Genomic DNA, 22865 nt, shown 5'->3' with positions numbered 1-22865 from the left:
TGAACCTAGATCTAATGTTTGATGCTTATGAACTTGCTCCGTCTTGTTCTTTCTGCTCTTATCATTGCTTCATTCGTTTTGCTTTTATTATTGATGTGAATACCTTTGGCACATCCTGACATCCACCACATTTATTTGACACTTTGTTGACTTTTTCATTTGACGCTATCACAGAGTGGCTTGTTTCCTCGTGGTCAGTGTGAGCACTCGGTTTAGTCTTTCCTCTGCCACATCATGGCAAATAAAAAACACCAACCTCAGCTGTTTAAGAGAGAACATTTCTGACATTAACAGTGAATGCAGTGAAGACGAGTGTGAAGATAACATTGACCCGGCCTGTGCCTGAATCTAAACTGTTGATACTAATCCTATTCTTTGGACTTCCTTTTGGATTACAGTATATGAATAGCATTTGGTGTGTTTTGATTGAAAGCATAAATTTTAGACATGTTACAAGTGTTTTTTCAACCTTGGGGTCATGACCTCATGTGGGGTCGCTTGGAAATCAAATGGGGTTTTCATTTTCATTATCTACATGGACATCAACATAACAAAATAACGTCCCCAAATACCCCGTTAAGCCCTTAAAGAAGGAACGAATATTAGTATAAAATAATATAAATAGAAAAACACTTGTGATATAAATAGAATGTATATGGAAAATAATACAAATATACAATGATATACAAAACAGTAGTGACAGTAATAGCTTTCTGCCCTTTCCTGCACGGAAAGGGCAGAAAGCTCAAAGACTTAAAACATAATTATTATTTTTTCAAATTGAAATATTACGTATACATTCTCTAACAACCATTTACGATACTTTCACTTTCTCAAATATAAATCTGGTTCAAATAAAAAGCAGGATGCAAATATCTGAGCTGGTGCATATTGTCACATGTGAGAAAAAGCTATTGTTATTGTTCCAACCACTAATGAACATTTGTGACTTCTGTAACTAGTTTTCTTTTTGATTCAAAGACAGTTTTAAAACAAAGTTTAGGAATTGAAATAAACAGGTGATAATCTGCTAAGGGCAGTGATTACACACTACTTTAAACTTTGTGTAACTTATTCACTACTTTTTAAAGACAAAATCGATTCTACCGCTGTTCACATGTCTCATTATTGCCTTGGATTCCTGCCAGCGGCCGTGACTTTCGCCTGGTGTTTTATTGCTCTACTGAGCTCAGAGTTTCCTCATCTTGAGCTTTAGGACCTGCTGCCTCGCAGGTTTTTAAAAAGTTTCCCTATGCCTTCACACCCATTATAAATGGCCGTGCCTATATCAAGCGTTGCACGATAAGGAGTAATTTGTTTGTTTTAAGTATGGAATGGAATGATCTGAGACATTGTTGGCCATTGGGTGGAGAAACAAAGTATGGTGGTAGGGCTATTAAACAGAAAACAATCTTTTTTTAGTTCATGTGGATGTAGTTAAGGTAATTATTAATTTTAATTACATTTTGATACAATTACTCCTTTGTATATATACAGATCTATTTTCCCTTTCAAATGATTCATACTTACTGCAATGCTATACAGAGTTTAATGTTGTTAATAGTCCATTGGCGGAGGAATTGATTTTTGTATTACAGATTGTAATCTAATGCAGTGGTTCTCAATCTTTTTGGTCCCGCGTACCTGCTTCCAGTGACGTGTCGTCAGGGTAGGCAAGGTAGGCAGTGCCTACCCAAGGGTGAATTGATATTTTGATAATTTGTTTTAATTATAATATATAATTATAAATTATTTATTTTTTCTTTTACAATAGCCTACAGTACCTACTGTATAAGTTTGAAAGTGTCCACATTTTGTGCTTTTAATAGCCCAAATTACTAAACAGTGATAATTCCTGGAACAGCTGCACAGTCTCATTCCGCTGTACGGCAGAGGGAGGCCACGCCCCCTCCCAAAGGCATGTTGCTCCTCTACCTCCGTTTCCATTGCGTGTTTTTACGTGTTTGCGCATGCGCAGTCATGTCCCCAAGATGACAACCATTGACGTCCAAAGGCAGCGTAGAGAGCTGCCTTTGGACGTAACCACGCAATGCTAAATGCTATACGTAAGTTCACAGTATATTAGTGAATAGATGCCATGTGACCGCTGCTGCTACGTTCTCTAGCTAGTGGGCGGGAAAACACTACAGGCAGGGTGACAGCGCTAGATAAAGAAACTTTTTTTTTAGGAAAAACGACAGCTTTTAAAAGATGGGAGACCAACACCTGAGTTACCAGAGCTTCAGCAAAGTAAGATGGTACAAAAGGAATGATTGACTTTGTGGATGCTCCTCACTGAGGCTGTTCCGAGTTGTTGTTGGCTTTTTCTCCGTGTTTCTGTGTTTCCAACACATGCGCTGCCGTTTCATGAGATACTGTATATCTTGTTGGGACAGTATGGAGGCTATATTGAATAATTGTTTGTTTTTTTAATGGTGTTTTACGATGTTGATTTTGTTAGATGGCTAAATGCTTGTTCATGTGGGTCTTGTTGGGTTTTTTCTTTCTTATTATGAATTTTATTATTTGATAAGCGCATTGAATGACTTTGTTGGAAATTGCTTTATACAAATAAAATTGATTTGAATTGAATTAACACTTGCCAACAAAAAAATATGAAATTGTCATTGGTGGTCTCGATTTGCAACGTGCCTACCCAACCCTAGTGGTCACGGCACGTCACTGCCCACTTCCATAGGTGGAGTTAGAGATTCTTGCCGGAGGAAGGGCAAAAGAAAGACTGTACTGAGATTCGCGCCAACCACAATTTGTATAACATGTACAATAATGCAAAAATTAGTAACATAATTGATAATGTTGACTACAGAAGCTTGCATTGACGCATTGTTTAATGTTGTAAATTAATGATAAAATCAGGCCGATGGCTGCTTTCTGCTTCCTTTCACTTTCTGTGCCAAAAAAAACCCCTTGTATTTTGAAAAGAACAACAAATGAATTAATGTGTATTTTTCACAGTCACTGTGTTTTATGGCACTTAAAATATGTGTACGTTATGTACATAATATTAAGAATTGAATTTGGGAAAATTTATCAAAATATTTGACTACTAGGTGGGGCACTGCCCCCCACCTGGCCAATTCTGCATATGCCCCCTTCTCATTTTTTGTCAATTCATTTCAACCCCCTCTTCATATCATAGTAGACTCTCAATAACTTCATATGCTTTTTAATTTAACAGCGTGCTCTCTTAAACCCCTAAATGTGTCTCAAACATTGGTTCCCTAAGGCTTAATCTACAAATTCAAAACAATGAGTGGAATTTAGTTAAACTTCAACTTTTAAGTGATTACTTCAATAGTAATTACATTAGTTTTTATACAATATAGCTAATTATTGTCTCCTATTGTCAGAAGTGTGATAAAATAGCCTCTACAGCATAACATAATCCTGTTTCAATATAGGCCTATTACAAGAAAATGTAGTATTTTATTGAGCAATAGTACTGTTAGTTTGTGGTGAATTTGTCCAAAAAATAGCCTAAACAAGGAGCTAGAAACATTTCCCGGTTATTTTTAAATTAGTTGTTAAATCTTTCTGAGTACCTGTTTAAGAACCACTGATCTAATGACACATTTTTAAAACCATAATGTTCTATGGGCTAAGCAGTGTGCTACACCTGTGTGGATATGATGGGAAACCTACACAATCTTTAACACACACACACACACACACACACACACACACACACACACACACACACACACACACACACACACACTAATTTGGGTCTCTCAGCTGCCTAGTTTCTTTATTCCACTCTTTTTCTATCTCTAACGTTGTTTTTCTCCTGTTGCTTCTCTCTTGCAGTTCAGCAGATGAGAAATTTCGCTGGAACAACCAAGGTAATAATTTCTCTTAAACACATAAATTCTCTTCAGTTTGGTTCCATGCGTTGCCTATTGCTGATCGTGTTTATGCATTTGGTAGTGAGAGAAAACACACCCTTTGTTTGTTATACTGAAGCATTTTTTTTTTACAAATGCTATGTTGTTTAATTTATTCAGACAACTGTTCCTTAGGAGATCCACTTTGATCTCTTGATATGTTTTGACTGACAACTGCCAGTCTTCGCCAGAGGCGTCTGCTGATCTCTTTGATGCTTATTTTGAGGTTTCCTTGATTTCCGCATAGTAATTCCAGCAAAATGATAATCTAAGTAATTTTTCCTTGTAATTTCTTGCTGGAATTAATATGCGGAAGTCAAGGAAACTTCCAAAGAAACTTCCAAAGAAACTTCCAAGGAAACTTCCAAGGAAACTTCCAAGGAAACTTCCAAGGAAACTTCAAAGGAAACTTCAAAGGAAACTTCAAAGGAAACTTCAAAGGAAACATCAAAGCGATCAGCAAGATGCTTCTGACAAAGACTGGATTTCCCAAGGAACTGTTGTCTGAATAAATAAAATCAACATATTTTTCAAAATAAAGACATATGTAATATGACTTCCAAGATAATGTCGATACAAAAAATACATTAAATGATAAAAACCAGATAGTAGTACATAGTTTTTGGGGCCTTTTGACAAATTCATTAAAACATGAGTTAGTTAAGTTGTTTTGAGAAAGGGGTTCAAAACAACCAAAATCACTTTTTTCACTACTTTAAAAAAAAAAAAGGAAAAAAAAAACAAAATTAAAAAAAATATTACATTTGTGTTCAACAGATGTATTCATATGTTTTTCTCTCTCAGTGAATGTGCCCCCAAGGCACATTACTAAATCGACATGAATGGCTATTTTCCCTCTCAATTTGTCCTTGTAGTTTCATTTTTATTCATAATACCAAAATGTGCTATGTTTTTTTTTTTTTTTTAAAGCTGCTTTGAAATTCTCATTTGGATTAACGACTGGAATAAATAAGATAAATGCCACAGATAGCGAAAAAGGTTTTACCCATCACATGAACATCATCAGTCTGCCATTTGTTTGTGAGAAGTCAATAAAACGAGCCTCCTAAATCCACTCACGAAGGCCTCTACTATTACCATTCCTTCTCATCTAGAGAGGAGACTAATGTTGCTCCTACTCATTTGGAAGCTTTTATCTCATTGGCACACCACTCCAGCTCTGACACACTGGGAGTGTTATCATCCTCTTATTGACTGGGAAATGCTCAGGTTGTTAGATGGAGTTTGAACATCATCCCTAATCAAATGTGAGGTTTCTTCTTTTTTTGAGCATTTAAAATGGTAATTTTATTACACTTTTAGGGTGCATTCATACTGACTGATTCTAGAGCATTTAAAATGCACATCAACGCTCTAGGATTTGTTTTCTCGGATAGTCGGTGTGAACACTCAATATGAAGTTTAGAGCGGATCAAACAGGTGAATTCTAGAGTCATAGTTTCTACTGTTCTCGAAGCATTTCCAATCAAAGCCTAGAACGATTAGGAGCGGTGTGAACACAACCGCTCTCGGAGCAGATCAAACACAGGAAGTATTCAGATTAAGATAAATTCAGTTTACAGTCATACCCTCCCTTTTCTACTAAAATGACAAGACAAATGCAACATTCATGGTAGCACATAGACAATTACAGGATCAAATACAATGGACCCATGTGGAAGATGCATTAAAAGCAAAGATAGCAATAGAACACCCTAAGACTCTAATTTAGCCAAAACCAGACAGTTACAGCTACTTCTCAGCATTTAGCAGCGTGATAGCTGAGGAGATCAAATAGTTAAAGGATCTGTTGGTTTTCTTTGGGGGTGCATAATAGCGCCGCCCAGAGGGCATGAGACTAAAGTCAGAGTACGGTGACGTCGAGCGTACGGCATTGTGGGTGGTCAGGAATAACTGAGGACGATGCAAAACAGGGCTTTACAACCACCAAAAGCACAGCAATGTGTTGCTGCTCCATTGTTGAATGTTGTGAAAGAACAAACAGAAAATGCAGAAGTTTCTATGCACTCTTAAGCGCTCACTTTGACCCATAGATGAGAGCCTACTATGTAACTGCACCAGAGGCTGTTTGGAGCAGATCAGAATTTGCGCTCTGAACGCAAACCGAGCCAAACCAAGGTGATAAAATTATCACCTATCCTCCGCCCATTTGGACCGAGTCCGGAACTAAACAAGTGTGAAAGCACCCTGACTTAAAAGCTATATCATCTCAGACAGCGATTCTCATCTGGTGGGTCGGGACCCAAAAGTGGATTGCGGACCTGTACTGGTTGGGTCGTGGACAGCTGGTCAAAAATGAAAAAAAAATACCTAATGTCTCTCATGTTGCACTTGACTTTTATTTTGAAAGAAACATTTCTTTCTTTTGACAGGCATGCTGTGATATGCATGTTGCACAGGAAAATATTTAGATTTGTTTTTAAAAAGATTATATATGTGTTTTCAACAGGTATTTTTTAAAAACAAAATTTGGTTGGTTAAATAAAAAATAAAAAAAGTGGGTCGCGATTTAATGACCATGGCAAAATGTGGGTCCCAGGGTGAGACCAGTGGAGAATCCCTCATCTAAGAAATTCTGCTTGGATATGAATATAATAAAAAGCGTGTCAACAATATTAGCTCTAGCACAACTAAAAAGATACAGAGTTCTTTCAACCTTCACTTAACCCTGATCCTGAATTGTCTCTCAACCAAACAAAATGATTTTTTTAGTCTTCCTTTCTCATTTGCGTATAAAAGATTGGCTAAAACAATGTACATTTTTAGTGCCTTAAAATGACCACATTCCATCTGATCTGATTGATGCACCATAGAAAAGAATAAAACATGAACATGTTGAAGAGAATGTCTTGTGTCACACCATTGTTCTGTTGTCCTGTGCAGATGGGCAGAAGGACATTGAAGAGGAGCTGACGACAGGCCTGGAGTTGGTCGACTCGTGCATCCGATCGCTCCAGGAATCTGGAATCTTAGACTCACAGGAAACCACGGGAGACAGTAAGATGAAAAATTGATGAAAATATTGTTCTGAGTGATATTTGTGTTTAGAAAAAAAAAAGGTTTTATTAGTCTTCTTTTCAGCAGGTAGGTGGAGATAGATTTTGTAAAAAGCAATCATTCTCTCCACTTTGTGATGAATAGAAATTTATATTTGTCTCTGTTAAAGCTTAAATTTCCAATTTCATCTGAAATTCAATTACCATTATTTTTATTTTTTGTTTCGTTTCATAATGTTGATGATGGCTAATCGTGTTCATGCACTGAATACATAACTATTAGCCATTTAGTCATAAATCCACAAGTTTCATACTAAGCTATTTAGCACCAGTGAGGATTTGAAACTATGATTTATATTTAAAATGTTAAAAAAACAAGTTCTGATAAACTACGGCCAGGCCCGCGGAACATCTGTGTGCCGAATAGCACGTACCACGTTCCCTAGAATTCAGTAAAATGACTCGGTTCCACCGAGTAAAACAAATGAAATTTACATTGAATTACCTTTGAAACGATATATCACACAACTATGTTCCGATAAATTTAGAAATCACCGGAAAAGGGGGTGGGCCCCCGTCAACCCCCCCTTCAAAAAGGTCTCAGAGAGGCTCTTGACATCCGCTCATAGAATATCCATGTCAAATTACAGCCCGATTCAACGAGCATTAGGGCCTAGGGCCCCTAATCAAATTGCGCAAGGCATAATCGTAATCTACGTTGAATTACCTTGTTAACGATATGTCACATGACTATGTTCCCATAAATTTGGAAATGACTGGAAATACCCCATTAAAAAAAAAAAAGGGCTCAGAGCGTCTCATCATATTCATTAATAGAGTATTGTTACGCTCCGAGTGCTCAAAAGGCACCCGGACAGCAACAGACGGTCAAATGCAACAAAGACGGGTCAGTTTTTAACAATTTATTCATCTTAACACAAGGACGAACACTTCCCGGGTGGGGAAGGTGAGGGCTGGAAGGTTTGTCCCAAATAAATGAAACAAACAAAGCAAACCAGGCCCTATCAAACTTTACTACTGTAATGTGAAAAGGAACAAACAAAAATCCTGACTAACTAACTAAAGAAGAGGCCAAAACGTACATGGGGTGGCACCAACCACTTACCTAGTGTTTCTAGACATAAAAATTCCTAGGTGTGTAAAATGTGGGAGGTACTTCGTCTTACCTAACCCTACACCTTACCACCACACCGAGAACAAAACAAAAGTGAAGGCTACCACGTAGCACAGCTCTCTCCAGACTGCTCAGCAATACTTCCTCTAAAGTCTCCCTCCTCTGAAGACTTCCCCTCTGCAAGTGTGCTGATGGAGCCCTTATATGCTGCAGGGCTACTAAGGTGAGCACAGCAGCAGCCAGCTGATTAGCCTGCTAAAACAAAAGAGGAGGATCACAATAGTGCGAAGTTTACATGCACGTAACAAGTATTCATTCCAAACTGTATTCCAATCTAATGAGGAGTAGTCATTTGAAAAAATGGGGCCCCCTGGCGCCCTCGTGACATCTACGGGGTAATGGGCCCCATTTATTTATTGGTATGTGCCAATTATTTGGTACCACCAACCGTCGTAATATTTGACTGGCAAATAAATAGGAAATCGACTTTCGTTTTTTTTTTTCTTCTTTTGGGCCCCCCCTAGGCCCAAAATCAAAAATTGGGCTCCGAGGGTCGATGCGTACGCATCCATAAATTATATCTCGATTCGTTCACGAATAACAGAGTAGTAGCGATTTTAACTAGTGTACACAAGATGAAGGAGAAGAAGAAAGAAAAAAAAAAGAAATCACAAGAGGACTCTATTACGTTCCGAGCAACTTCACATGCTTTTTTTTTCCTTCTTTTTTTCACTCCACTCTCATCCCCCTGCTCTGTCCAGGGAATGATATCCATGTCTTTTTCACTACGTGACCCCTCGTGGGAGAGAGCTAGCTGTCAGGAGGAATGCAGCGTGGTGCTAGTGGTTTGATATGCTAATCCTCTCACTGAGGTGTCAGCTGGCCTGCTGTTCACATAGGAGACCAGGGAGAGCACACACACACCACACGCACACTATCATGCAAGTCCTGCACACACTTATCCTCATGCCTATAGTCCGTAAATGCATATTATGCTGTTTAATCATCGAGTAACTTGAATAAAAAAACACAGAGAATGCTGTTTGTGTTGCTTGCTAATGATGCAGATTGTCACGCACAACAACCCTGAGCAGCAAAGCAGAGATTTTAATTTAGTTTATTATTCACCACATTATAACATCTCGTATATTGCCCATAGAAATTAGGAAAAAAAAGATTAGTTGATTTCCAAAAAGATAAAACGGAAATGAAAGGAAGAAACGTAAGCAGAGTGCGGTGCTCAGGGGAAATATTAAATGGTTTCTCCCTCACAGCGTGTACGACATGGGGTGAAAACATGGTGGTTCCTGTCTTTATGTGCATGAGTTTGCATTTCATGCATTTGCTAAAGAGATTTTTTTTTTTCCTTGCTAATGATTTATTGTGGCATTCACAAAGAAAAACTGATTTCCTTCCACAGTTTAATAACAAACTATATAGTGTTAACTATTACCAATCAAATGTTAATCTAATTATGATATAGTATGTCAGAGGTGGGTAACTTTTATCACAGCAAAATGTGATTCTCTAATCTGAGGTTAGAGATATAATTTTTTTTATCTTATTTGTTGCCTTGAATGTTTTTGGAGTAATTTTGTATTTTTTTTTTGTTTTGTGTATTTTTGTGTCATTCTGTATATTTTTGTTTTGTGTTTTGAGTCATTTGGTGTATTTTTATTATAGTATTTATGTATTTTTTATGGAATTCTGTATGTCTTAGGGAGTCATTTTGTGTATTTTTTGCTTTTTTTTTTTGTTTACTTGTGCTTTAGTGGTTTTTTTGAGTTATTTACTATGGGGGGGGCACCCAACCTAGAGTGAGGGCAGCCAGTTATTCAGGAATATTAGATACTACACTTTAGCCACAGCCTGTACACACACTTGGGAGGAAATGATGACTCTAAGCAAACCGATATAACTCTGGTTCTTCTCAGTTACTTTAATACTAAACTCATCCCACACTAATTGATCCGTTACTACAAAAGAAAAGTAATACATTAACTTCTATAAATATTACTCGAATACGTGTTTTTAATTCTTGCTTGAATAAAATTATTTAATGGAAAAAGATTATACATGCTCATATAGAGATGTGCACACATGCTATACATGTTCTATCTGCTGCAGCTGTGCTGCACATGCCTTTACTTAGGTTGTTGGTTACATTAGTGTGACAGAGCAGCAAAGTGTCTTCATGCTTCATGCTGATGATGATGCTAGTGCAGATGTTTATGTGGATGCTGATGTGTGTGTGCATTAGACTGCATATGCACACTGCTACTTATTGAGCACAAGGTTTATAGTGTATAGGCTGTGCGCAATGCCGCCACTGAAAAAATTGAGAACTGGTAAATGTGATTCTCTGATCTGAGGGTCGACATTCATATCAGCATTTTTAATAAAAACTGAACATTAATACAGGTAAGAACAAATGTTTGTCTTTTGTTGTCATTTTGTGTATTTTTAGTTGTCATTTAGTATATTTTTCTGTCATTCTGTATATTTTTGTTGTTTTGTGTTTGAGTCATTTTGAGTCAAACAAACAGCTACGTATTGAGCATAAGGTTTAAAGTATATAGGCTGTACACGATGTCACCGTTTAAACAATGAGAACTGATAAAATATTAAAATGTGACAAAATTACTCCAAAAACACACAAGTTGAATAACTGAAAAATGTAAAAAAAAAAAAGGACAAAATTACACAAAAATGACCCTAAACCACACACAACACAACAACTAAGGCAGAAAACATGGCTAAAACATTTGACTCATGTAATACAAAACTGGATTTCCTCTTATGGGGCCAACTTCCGGGATTTATATTGTGTGTGCTGTACTACGACGCTGGCTAACTTCCTACCAGGCTGAATCACCATGGTAACTTAGGCTAAACGCATAAGATCTGAGCAAGTACAAAAGTCCCACCTCCTGACCAATCAGTTCTCTTGGAAAATGACCTGATCACATTAATGTGACAGCAGCAAAGTGTCTTCATGCTTCATGCTAATGATGCCTGTTAATGCAGATGTTTATCCATGTGTGTGCATTAGACTGCATGCACACACAACTACTTATTGAGCATAAGGTTTAAAGTGTATAGGCTGTATGCAATGTCGCCATTTAAGTAATCGAGAACTGATAAAATATTCAAATATGTCAATTGGGAATGGGATGGAAAGGAAAAAAAGCTCTTAGTCTGTACTTTTTGCATGTTGGACAAAAACTAAAGATTTGATCTGAAGCAAGTGCATCTAGGTCATACAACCGCATCCATGCAGGTGCATGCTGACATGTTGCGTGTTCATCCATGTGTGAGTTCACTGAAGTTGGAACACATCCTAAAATGTCTAAGTAGATACTCCTTTATATTCCGTCTGAGAAGCAGGAACGCACACTAGAATTCAGTGGAGCTTTCAACGTTTGCCATTATAGTGATGATACATTTATGAAGCTCTTTACTTCCCCAGAGGCTTTCCTGCTCATATGAAACACACTTAAAGTGGCTTACAACTCTGGCTTTGTAAACACACATAGAGATTCTATTTTTTTTAGTTTTTAAAATCATTTGAAAGTGCCCTGAGGTAATAATTATGTCTTAAAATGTCTTATTTTACATGTCTGGATCATGGATGATTTTATGTCTTTTTTTTTTTTTTTTTGCCCGAGACTATCCTTTACTGGACAATGAAGCTTTGACCTAGTAAACTCAACCCATCTTCCTGAGCTTAATATCACATTTTAAATAATGCACAATCACCAGCCTCGGGGGAAACAGCAGGAGCCACATTTGCTGGTGTTTAGGGTGACTTTTCACTTCGGTCCAGCTTTTACTTTTCAGTGTTTTTATTCACAGTGACTCTTTTTGCCATCAGCTGCTGACTTTATCTGTTCCATGCTGTGGATACTGATCACTGAACGCAGCAACTGCTTTCTTTTTCCTCTTCTTTTTTTTTTTAAAGATCTTAAGAAAGAAGTTTATTTTCTCTCCTCTGCGGCTTCTGGATGGAATTTCAAACCGCTGGCAAAAAATAAAAAGACTTAGGACTTAGATCAGAGAGGCAGTTTGCATTGATGGAGGACATCTCAAGAAGTCTTTGAGATAAAAATAGAAGATCAACAGAATTAATGTTCAAAACTCATGTCTAAAAAGTGATGATTTCACTTTTTAGTTATTCCTAGATATTTTTTTTGCAGAGGTGGTAAAGTATACTGATATATCCTACTCAAGCAGAAGTACTGTTACATGATTGAAATTGTAATTCATATATAAAATACTCAAGTGCAAGTAAAAAGTAGCTCAATTAAATAGTACTCAAAGTAAAAGTTACTGACTTATAGAGCAACCCAAAGCAGCACAAGTTGTCATTTTAACTGACAAAGCTGCTAAATGATATTGAATGCTTCACCTCCTATAGAACTCCGTGGGCTGAAAGGGGCGATTGGTGTCATCAATGATGTCATTTCAACATGGCGGCGCACAGACTCGAAAACTGTGAAGTAGTCCTATTTTAAAAAGTAAAAAAAAAACAAATATGGTGCAAAAGAATGCGTTTTGTTAGGTGTAGATCTTCTAATAAGGACATTTCAAAGGTTTTAGGCCACATTAGTAAAAACAGTAGAGAATCCCTTTAAAACATTTTTAAGTGCAAGTAAAATTACTTGGAAATATACTCCAAAAAATTTAGGGACCCATAAAAGCAACTCAATTACAGTAGCATGAGTTACTTTCACCTCTGAACTGCAGTATTACAACATTATTTCATCCATGCTAAACATTGTGACAGATTTCTTAATATTTGCTTGAAATCGAAAAAAAAAAAACGATATTTGCTTTTCTATTGTTTGCCCCTATTGTAACAGTTTTATCTTCCTCGCCTTTAAATTATAGACAAAGTATGGAGTAGACACAGAAAATAGGGGGGAAAAAAGATCAGAGCAAAAGAGAAAAATGTAGTCAAGAAAATATTTTAAATGGACGCCAAGAACAGAGTGCAGTTTAGGGGTCGCTGAGCATGAGAGGAAGAAAGCAGCGAGAGTCAGGAATAACATAGTGGCTAAAAAGCAAATGGGTGTCTTAAAAGAGAAAGACAAGACCTGCTGTTTCATTCTTTTTGAGCCAGCTTCACTTTGTTTTTACTCTGCACTTCAAGGTCTGCTTCACACTGACATATTCACTGTGAATGGATTCATTCTATCACAGTATGAGAGAGGTGACCTGATTCCTGTCGACTATCAATATTCAAATAACGGGTAAAACCGTTGATATGGTTAATAGAATAGAATAGAATAGCCTTTTATTATCATTACATAACATGCAATGAGATAGAGCTCCCCATAAAAATACAATCATAAGAATAAACAATGTATATACAATATAATAGATTTTTAAAAAGTTCACATACACTCATATCAGTATTAACATAATACTGTGCCAGCGTATTGCATAGAAACTCTTGCATATTTCCCAGTATATTGCACCAGTCAGATAATATTACATAACAGTGTATGGTATTGTAAATTTAGTGCATATGAGAGTTCAGAGTGGTTATGCCTTTCGGAAAGAAACTGTTCTTGTTAAAACAGGTAAGGGAGGAAGTTGTCGTCCTTGAAATCAGAAAGGACTTTTGTAAAATACATTTTATTTTAAGTTCATCTTTGAATTGATTTTTATAGTGTACAGTGACTGTAGATGTGCTGTAAATCATGGACACGCTCACTCACGAATATGCATAAGTAGGCCGCAAATCAGCCTGTTTGTGTAAAGTTGCTCAGAAAGTGACTTTTCAGAGGCTAAAACAGGAGAGTTTGGGAAAATAAACCTCAAATACTAAGTTTTTGGGGTTCTTAGAACAAATGGAGATGGGTGAAAAATAGCATGACATGGGAACTTTAAGTAGGAATTAAACCAACCTAGCGCCATTTCTTTAATCCCAAAAACACTTTCCAGTCTCTGCAGCAATAAATGGTGATCCACTGTATCGAAGGCTGCACTGAGATATAAGAGCGCCAGAACTGAGACCAACCCTCTGCCTGAAGCTAAGAGGATATTTATTCAACCATTAACTTGTCATGTTTGTTGTTGTTTTTTCCCTCTCATTAGGACAAGGACTGCTGTCCCAGAGTGCTTTGCAACTCAACAGTCAGGATGCCTATGCAGCAGCCGGTTACCATAGTAACCACGGGTTAGCGCTGAGTGAATCAGGTCGCAGTGGGCAGGTTGGAGGGGCAGTTCACAGCTACAACCAGGTGAGTTCCCATCCAACTCTTAATAAACTTTGCTCTTTTCCTGTATCACGTTTTCTGTTTTCTTAACGCCATTTTTGTTTTCCACCTCCATCTTTTCCAGGTGACGTCCAGCCGTGCTGCTGCTGCCCAGTTAGCAGGCTCCCCCTCCCAGTCCCAGAGAGACTCGTTTGCCCAGCAGGCCTTCGGCAGTGCCTTCCAAATGTCCAACGAGGTGGGATCTGCACCTGCAGGACCGCCCATGTATTACTCATGTGCCACTTTGCCCGCTCAGGTACAAATCGCCGATGGACTCACTTTGATGTTTCAGCTCGCATCAAATGGACACTCACTGAAATAACGTCTGTCGTAGGAACGATAAACACTAAGAAAGAACACCATGTCAAACTCAAAGTAACAATGACAGAGAAAACATGAATTACTGTAAATTACCAACTACTTCCATTGATTGATGTCTCTGCCCCTCTAAACACACAAATTTAAGCACATTTTACAATATTTGCAGGGTTTAGTTTTCCCATGATTGTATCACATGATGGCAGCCATTTTTATTCTCAAATTGTCCAAAAACAATCCTGCAAAATATCCCCAAATAAAATAAAACACGCTATAAAAAATCGAGGAAATCTGGAGAGAATTTAAGTTTATTAAGGACATTGTCGGTGCCGGACATATTTTACACATTATTTATATAAAAGTGAAAACTAGGGCGCAGTAATGTTGAAATTGCACATTTTCCCGCCTGTAATCTGCAGCCCACTTCAGCTCAAACTGGTCCCAATTTGGCCCCTGAACTAAAATGAGTTTGACAACCCTGCTCTATCAGATAGTAACACAAGCTGCCATGACTTTAAAAACACACAAACACCAACAAAATATACAGTAAATCATAAATGATGTATATAAATTTGTTCACAAATGCACAAGACAACTACAAATATATAACTTAAAAATGTACAAAAAAAACACAATGACCCTAAATCACACACAAAACAACAAGCGCTGACCAATTGACTGAAAAAAAAAAAAATGACAACAGACATAAAAATGAGTCAGAACGCACAAAACAACAAAAATATGCAGATGTCCTGCAATATTTCTACAAAATTTCCCCAAATAAAAAAGATTGAGGAAATCTAGAAAACCCCTGAACTAAAATAAGTTTGGCATCCTCAACCTTTTCAGCCCATGACCCCCAAAATAAAGGTGCCAGAGACTGGGGACCCCCACATTTGCTTGTTTTTCTGAATAATATCCACTCTCATCCAGGAAGTTTCATTATTTGTGCCATTGTATATAGACATCTTAAAGATATAAATCCTTGTTTTAATCAGAAAGAAAATGGGTTAAAATGGTGGAAAAAGTGGTAAAATGTGATTTTAAAAACCACAGAAATGTGTTAAAAGTTGCAAATTAGAGGGCCAAAAACTGACAGAAAAAATTGTAAAAAGGGTTCAAAGTGTCAACATTGGCACAGAATAGGAACATTTAGTTTAAACTGGCAAATAATGGGTATGAAAAATTGTGAATGTGGTTAAATTGGCAAAAATAAGCATGACATATGGTGAAAGAGGTTAAAAGTGACAATAATGGGTCAAAATATGCAACATTAGGTTGGAAAAGTGGTTGAAATGTTTTATAAGTGCCGAGAAAGTCTTGAAAGTGGACGAAATGGGCAGAAAAGGCATTGAAATTTGATGAAAAAGTGGCAGAAATGGGAGTAATGTAGCAAAATGTATTAAAAGGAGCAAAAACACAGCAAGAAAAAGTGATGTAAATAGGTAAAAAATATAGTAATTTTGGTGTCGTTGCTGAAAAAGGGTAAAAATAAGCAAATTTGGCTCAAAATTGTTCAAAAAATATCCTTGGCAGGGCGTCTGGTCACTCCCCTCCCAGTGTCTTGTGACCCCAAGGTTGAGAATCCCTGCTGTATCAGATAGTATTGCTAGCTATCGTGAATCATCTTAAATACTGAGCAAATGGTTCTCTGTGTCAGTTTAGATTATTATTTTTTGACAAACCAATATATACTCATATTGTTTCCTTTTAAGTGCACAGTTGCGTGCATTACCACTGCTGTCACATACGTTGTAATAAACCCCCTGTTTTATTGCAAAACTTCATAATTCATTTCTCTGCATTTGCAGTGATAAACATATAACACTGAAGAACAATGCACATTATTATGATGGTTTTGGTAAATCAGAATCATTATTTGACTTCACTTTATCTAAATTCATGCTTCAGTACCTCATGGAGCTCCAGTTGGCATCTTGTTGCTCGAAGCCATATTTTAAGTTCCTTTGGCTCTGAAAGTAACGAGTCATTCTTTCATGTTTCGACTGAACTCCTCCAGCTCTTCATCAGGAGGACGTTATCACAGATTAGACTTTCTGCTCTCTGGTTTCTCACGCTCTGGGGGAGTTGTTCGTCGCTTTGAAAATAATGACACGAGTAAAAGGAGAAGATGAATATTTAAAGTGAGTGACATTTGACTTTAATGAAGTACAAATCTTGTATTACAGCGTGTGAGCTCCCCTCTGCAGGCGGTGGGATCCCCGACCAAGCTGCAGCGCCTGGGGTCTGCCTCCAACGACATGCCCAGCTACGCCACGCTGCAGAGGGTGTCCTCGCCTAAACAGTCCCCCAGCCGACTCGCCAAGTCCTACAGGTTGGTTCACGCCTAAGGGTTTGGGTCAATTACATTTCATCATTACAATTACGTCTTTAATTATCCATGTTCAATTACAACTCCATTACGATTATGGTGACCTGCATTTTTTCCAATTACAATTCATATTCAAATGATTATTTTTTTCCGTCAAAGTCAATCACAATTACATTCTCAATTATGAAAGTTCAACTACATTAATCCCAATTACTGAGCATGAAATAAATAACCCCATGAAATGTAACTTTCCTCTTGTGTTAGCTTTCTGTTAGCATCTCTTAAGATTAATGGGTCAGTCTTTACCCATGTCTTAAATCAAGCTGTAAAATACACTAAAAAATAATTACATTTGTTTCTCATCTCTTGGTTACTTTGTTCAGCTTCCTTATCCATGAAAATATTGGTATTCTTGTCATTTCCGGACTATAAACCGCTACTTTTTCTTACGCTTTGAACCCTGCGGCTTAAACAATGACGTGGCTAAATTGTGGATTTTTCCCGGTTTTATAAGCTTCATGTCGCCACAAAATTGAGCTCCGTCACATTAGACTAGGTGGAACAATGAAATTGTTGACATTAAATTGTTCTTGTTCATACTATATCATTCTGATCACTCATTTTGTCATGATACACACTGTCTCGTCATAGCAACGACGCAGAGAAATGTTGTCAGAGAGAGAGAGAGCCCGCTACAGCAGCAGCAGCAGCGTGGATGAAGTAAAACATTTGTTCAGGTTTGATGGGTGCTCTGGACGCTTCCGTAAGGAGGACGGACAGACGTCTACAGCAAAAGTCAGCCAGTTTGTAATAGTAGCATAACAGCATGAAGTTACCAAATCACCACGTTGGATTTGGTCAGAAGCGATCGCGTCCGTATTCTGACTCATAGTCCGACTCGCTGTGATCGATCCGTGGTAGTTCACGGTAAGAAGAGCAGATGAAGCGGTGTATCAGTGATGGTTCCAGTAAAAAGTGACCATAAAAAGCTGTAAATGGGGCAGTGAGGAGGAGACTTCATGTAGTAAACGAAACTTTGCAGTTGAAACACGGACACTTCTGTGAAACCTAACATGAGTACAGCAGCCCTCCTACCTGCCTGTTCTGATTGGCCGAGTTGTCTGAAGGGCACCCTCATCAGCCCATAGGGTGCGGCCTATGTTAGGCTGCAACATTCGTGTGGATTTTTCTTAAAAAATTGCTAAATTATTGTAATGCGGCCAATAAAAAGTGCGTTTTATAGCCCGGAAATTATGGTAATATTTTTGATGTGGCCTTTTTTCTGTCATTATACCCTTAGATTACATTTTTTTCTAATATGGTTAAATTATCCTCAAGATTCACTGACAGGTAGCAGATTACTGTTTATATGATATTTCTATTGCTTATTTATATTTATATATATAACCTCTATTATTGTTTAGTTTATCTCCTTCATTGAAGTATTTCTCGGGTGTTGCGTTCTGTTGTCTTTTTTTCTTGCACTTTATCTGAGCTGTAATGACAGTAACTCTCTCCACTGCTGGATCAGTAAAGCTACTCTTTACTAAAAGTTGATATGAAACATATTTTAATAATTGTTACGTATGTGTAAGACGTAGAACTGGAACATGGTTTCTGTTTTGCATTTCATTGAATTAACAGTTTTTATAGAATTTTTATGATAGTCATTAAATACAATTACAAAGTTGATGATCTGAACTCAATTACAATTCAATCACAATTACAACAGCAACAGAATTTGACCAATTCGTGCTCTTTAAACTCAGCGTTTAAAGACGATCACGTTGGATTTTTACTCGTCCCAAAGCTGAAATAAACACATGTGAGTCATCGATCAGGCTTCTAATGACTCAACACTTACCTCATAACCTTACCTTTAAATCAAGCCTTCTATTATGTAGCACTTTAATGCAGGGTTTCATTAGTCCCACAGGCCAACATGTGAAACAAAGGTTATTTTCTTATTTTTTACTACCCGTTGTGGTTTTTAACAATACGTTTTCTGCGAAATGAGACCAAAGTTTTTAAAGATTACAGAACTGAATGAAACCATGAAATAAATGGGAGCTTGGCTGTCTGGGAAGACAGGTTTTATGTCTTGGCGATTTCTCTGGATTATCTTGTAAAGGCAAGATGGAAAGTAGCACCGCAATACTAATAAATAACCAACAATCTACAGACATTTGCTTTTTTATTGTGACTCGGTTGAAGTAGAGATTTATTTTGGCCCTAGAGTAATGTTGTTAAATTTAAAAAGGTTCAATAAATGGATATGAAGAAGTCCTTTCATAGAGGGAAAAAATAGCAGTAGTAAAAAAAAAATAAAAAAAAACAGCAATTCTTTTACTACTGACCCTTATTATGGATGATTTTCAGTTTTTGAGGTAAAAAGGTTACGGCCGTATTTTATCAACCCATAGAGAAAAGAGAAGTACCGTTACCATGGTAACAATAGTCATGTTAGGTATTCATGAAATAAATCCCCTGTGGCTTGAAATCAGGTCGATATATACAGTATATAAAAAAAGAGGAAAATTATTGTTGTAATACTATATCGTGTTTTTCCTCTGAGTTTATAATCCATGGCTGTCAGCAGTCAAACCGAGACGACCTTTTTTTCCAAGTGCAACACATAAATACCTCAAGATAAAAATCGTGGGTGTTTTATGCATGATTTTTCCGTCAGTAGAGATAGACCAATTGCAAATGTATGTGTGTTTTTTTTCCACATTTACCTTTATCTCGATGGAAATATTGCCACAGTGTATAGAGTTAGCTCCATATTACACCTGGTTGTAATACTTAATATACTGAAAGGTATGACGATGTATAAAAATTGGCCTTATTCATGCTATTGGTCTTTTTTTATTTTATATTCCTATTGATTGGTTATTGTTGGTATTCCCACAGTTAAAATCAAATACATTTTCCAAACTACATTATAAAATGTTCATCTTCCCCTCCCAAAATATTGTATCGTTATCTTGTATCGTATCATATCATGATATTGTCTATCGTCCCACCCCTAATATACAGTGACTGTCTATTCAATCTCAATCAGAGAAAATAGATGGTTAGGACTAATATTTGCATTGTTTCTAAACTGTTTAAACAATATTCCGAGGCAAAATTCCCACTTTTGCTCCAGTCTTTATACAATGTGTAATATTTATTTTACTCCCAGCACTTGTTAATGTGTTCTTGAGATACAGTATATTATAGTTACCTCCACCAAGGAGGTACCCGTAACATTTTCATAAATGTTTATTTATTTGTTGGTTTGATTCCATGAAATGTTTGAGCGGATCCTGGATCAAAATACTGATTCTGGATTTGTTTCAAAAATCAAAAAAAAAAAATCCCTTTCTTTCATCATTGGCGATATTTCAAAAATTCAGATCTCTGTTCACAACTGGCTGATCTTTATGAAATTTCACTTTGTTGTGTAGTCTTATTAGTTTTATCCGCATGAGATTCAGATTGTACGTTTCATTGCAATTTTTCCAAAAAATTGAGGTGCCCATACATTTGGATCTGCTGCACGTGTCAAACTCAAGGCCAGGGGGCCAAATCCGGCCCGATAGATCATCCAATTTGGCCCTCAGGAGAGTAAAAATGACAGAAAACCTAAGTTATTGTGTAAATGACTAAATAATCCAGTTGTAGATGGCACAAATTCAGCAACTCCACAATATTTTTCGGGGCTTGGATTTTTCCTTTGTTTATATCACATGAATGCAGTCATTTTTAAATACAAATTGTGGAAATAACTCTCAATTTTTTCACAAATCTTGCAATTTCTCACAAACAATTCCACAAAATTCCTCTAAATTGTAGAAAGATTGGAAACAAAATCAAGAAATTTTTTAAGTGAATTGAACTAATATTAAAAATAGGACACCTAAAATCTACGGACCACTTAAGGTGAAACTGGTCCATATTTGGTCCCTGAACTAAAACAAGTTTGACACCCCTGATCTACTATATGTTTATTAATGAAGATAAAAGTCTTTAAAGTGTGAATGATCATGATATAGTGATCAGAATCACTGATCCAGATTACTGCCAAAATTGTTGGTTTGCACCCTCTAGTTTAAATTATTTGAAATAAATCCTCTTTTTTTTTTTTTTTTCCTGCAGCACCTCATCGCCAATCAACATGGTTGCGTCTGGTGCCCCCGGCTCCCCGCTCTCCATTGCAGCTTCCCCGGGAGGAAACCACACGTCGTCGCCCATCCACCAGCTGAGCTCGGCGGTGGGAAGCTATGCCACCCTGTCGCCCAAACGTATGCTGCATCACATTGGAGGAGAGACCTACAAGATCTCCCACGAGCTCTACGCCAACGCAACCCTGAAAAGGCCTGGGAGCCTGGCAGGTAGAGGTCAAGATCAGTTCTTTACTACTTTTTATGTGTCCGTTTCAAATCTTATCAAGACATTGGTTATCACTGTGTTTCATTGGTTGTTTCAGCAATGTCACGTTTTCATAACACTGTGTTTTGATGTCATTTCCAGACCCATATGGTTAAAAAAAAAAAAAAAAAAAATTCTCATTTCACGCTTGGTATGTGGCCAAATGTAATGTATTTGATTATTAAAGACACATTTGTAAATATAAATATCTGCAAGTAGTATGATTCACATGGATTTGGAATATAGTGGCTATATTGCAACTTTAGATGTGTTAGAAAATCTTAATAGTGTTTAAGATCAGCTTTTAGTTGTTATTCTCTAGAGAAGTGGAACAAACTACACATTCCTATGTGAACATTGATAAGTTAAGAGATTTTTAACAATTTTAATGTCGATATAATGGATTTTATGTTTTTATTGCTGATTTCAAAGTCTGTTTATTGTTGTTATGTATTTATCATTTTTTAATGTTCAGTAAAGCACATTGCATTGCCTTGTGCAGAAGTGAAAGTAATGGATTACAAGCACTCAAGTTACTATACTGGAGTTTGCTTGTAATTTTGAATAAAAGTAATTAATCCCTAAATTTCCCTTCAGGGATTAATAAAGTATTAAAAAAAAATTTCTAAATCAGTCATTTTACTTGTACTTAAGTATGTTTTAAAAAAAAGTAATGTCATTCGTTACATTTCTACACCCGACGGTCACTGAGTAAATTGTAATTTTTTCTTTCAAAATGATCAACGAACATTGTGAAACTACAATAAATTAAATGACCAGTCAACAATCACAGATGATCAACCAGATTAAACGTAATGCACCGCGCCAAAACAGTGTTTTCTCCTTTTTAGAGTTCATAAATGTACCTACTTGGTTTAAAAAACAATTGTACATTTTGACAAATCTTTTAATTTATACACATACCTTTGTGGAAAATAGATTAGGCTCCAATTGATCTCGTCCTTTTTAAGTTTATACATGAGATGTTTTACTGTATGTAAGGGAACCGTGGCAAGATTTATTACTAATAATAAACATGGGGGGTATTTGAGTATTATTTAATTAAATTATGTTTTACTTGTACTTGAGTATTTTATCCATGACTTACTTGTACTTGAGTACAATTTCAATCAAGTAACAGTACTTTACAGCTCTAGCCTTGTGTATGAAATGTGCTTTGCCTTTATTACACACATATATAACTTTTGCTTGTGTCTCTCTGTATATATCCTTTACAAACCAATGTATAACTGGTTTTTGTTGTTAACCTCCACCACTATGTGTCCCTTAGGTTCCAGAGGCTCCTACAGCAGCCAGCACAGTCACCTGGGCTCTGAGCTGCGACCCCTGCAGTCCCCCGAGCACCACATCGACCCTATCTACGAAGACCGAGTCTACACTAAACCCAACCTTAGAGGACAAGGTGAGCAGGCAGGAGGATTTAGCAAATCTGTCATTACAACGTCACTTCCGGTACAT

The 22865-nt window shown here is 36.9% G+C and overlaps 1 protein-coding gene across 9 annotated transcripts in view; it reads left to right on the top strand.

The window, feature by feature from the left end:
* ctnnd2b (catenin (cadherin-associated protein), delta 2b) overlaps positions 1-22865 on the top strand; it is a 202819-nt gene that overhangs the window by 91095 nt on the left and 88859 nt on the right. For 5 of the 9 annotated variants that reach the window (XM_028472675.1, XM_028472674.1, XM_028472672.1 and 2 more), the window contains 7 exons: positions 3829-3863; positions 6810-6923; positions 14160-14305; positions 14406-14576; positions 16828-16973; positions 21114-21355; positions 22678-22809. In XM_028472675.1, coding sequence (XP_028328476.1) covers positions 3829-3863; positions 6810-6923; positions 14160-14305; positions 14406-14576; positions 16828-16973; positions 21114-21355; positions 22678-22809 — 986 coding nt within the window. The remainder of the gene's footprint in view (positions 1-3828; positions 3864-6809; positions 6924-14159; positions 14306-14405; positions 14577-16827; positions 16974-21113; positions 21356-22677; positions 22810-22865) is intronic. The other 4 variants (XM_028472678.1, XM_028472677.1, XM_028472671.1 and 1 more) reach the window with 2 other exon arrangements.

The sequence above is a fragment of the Gouania willdenowi genome, chromosome 17 (genome assembly GCF_900634775.1).
Source record: "Gouania willdenowi chromosome 17, fGouWil2.1, whole genome shotgun sequence".
In the NCBI taxonomy this organism is placed as follows: Eukaryota; Metazoa; Chordata; class Actinopteri; order Blenniiformes; family Gobiesocidae; genus Gouania; species Gouania willdenowi.
Note: the sequence above shows the minus strand (reverse complement) of the source record. Positions and strands in the feature narration are given on the sequence as shown.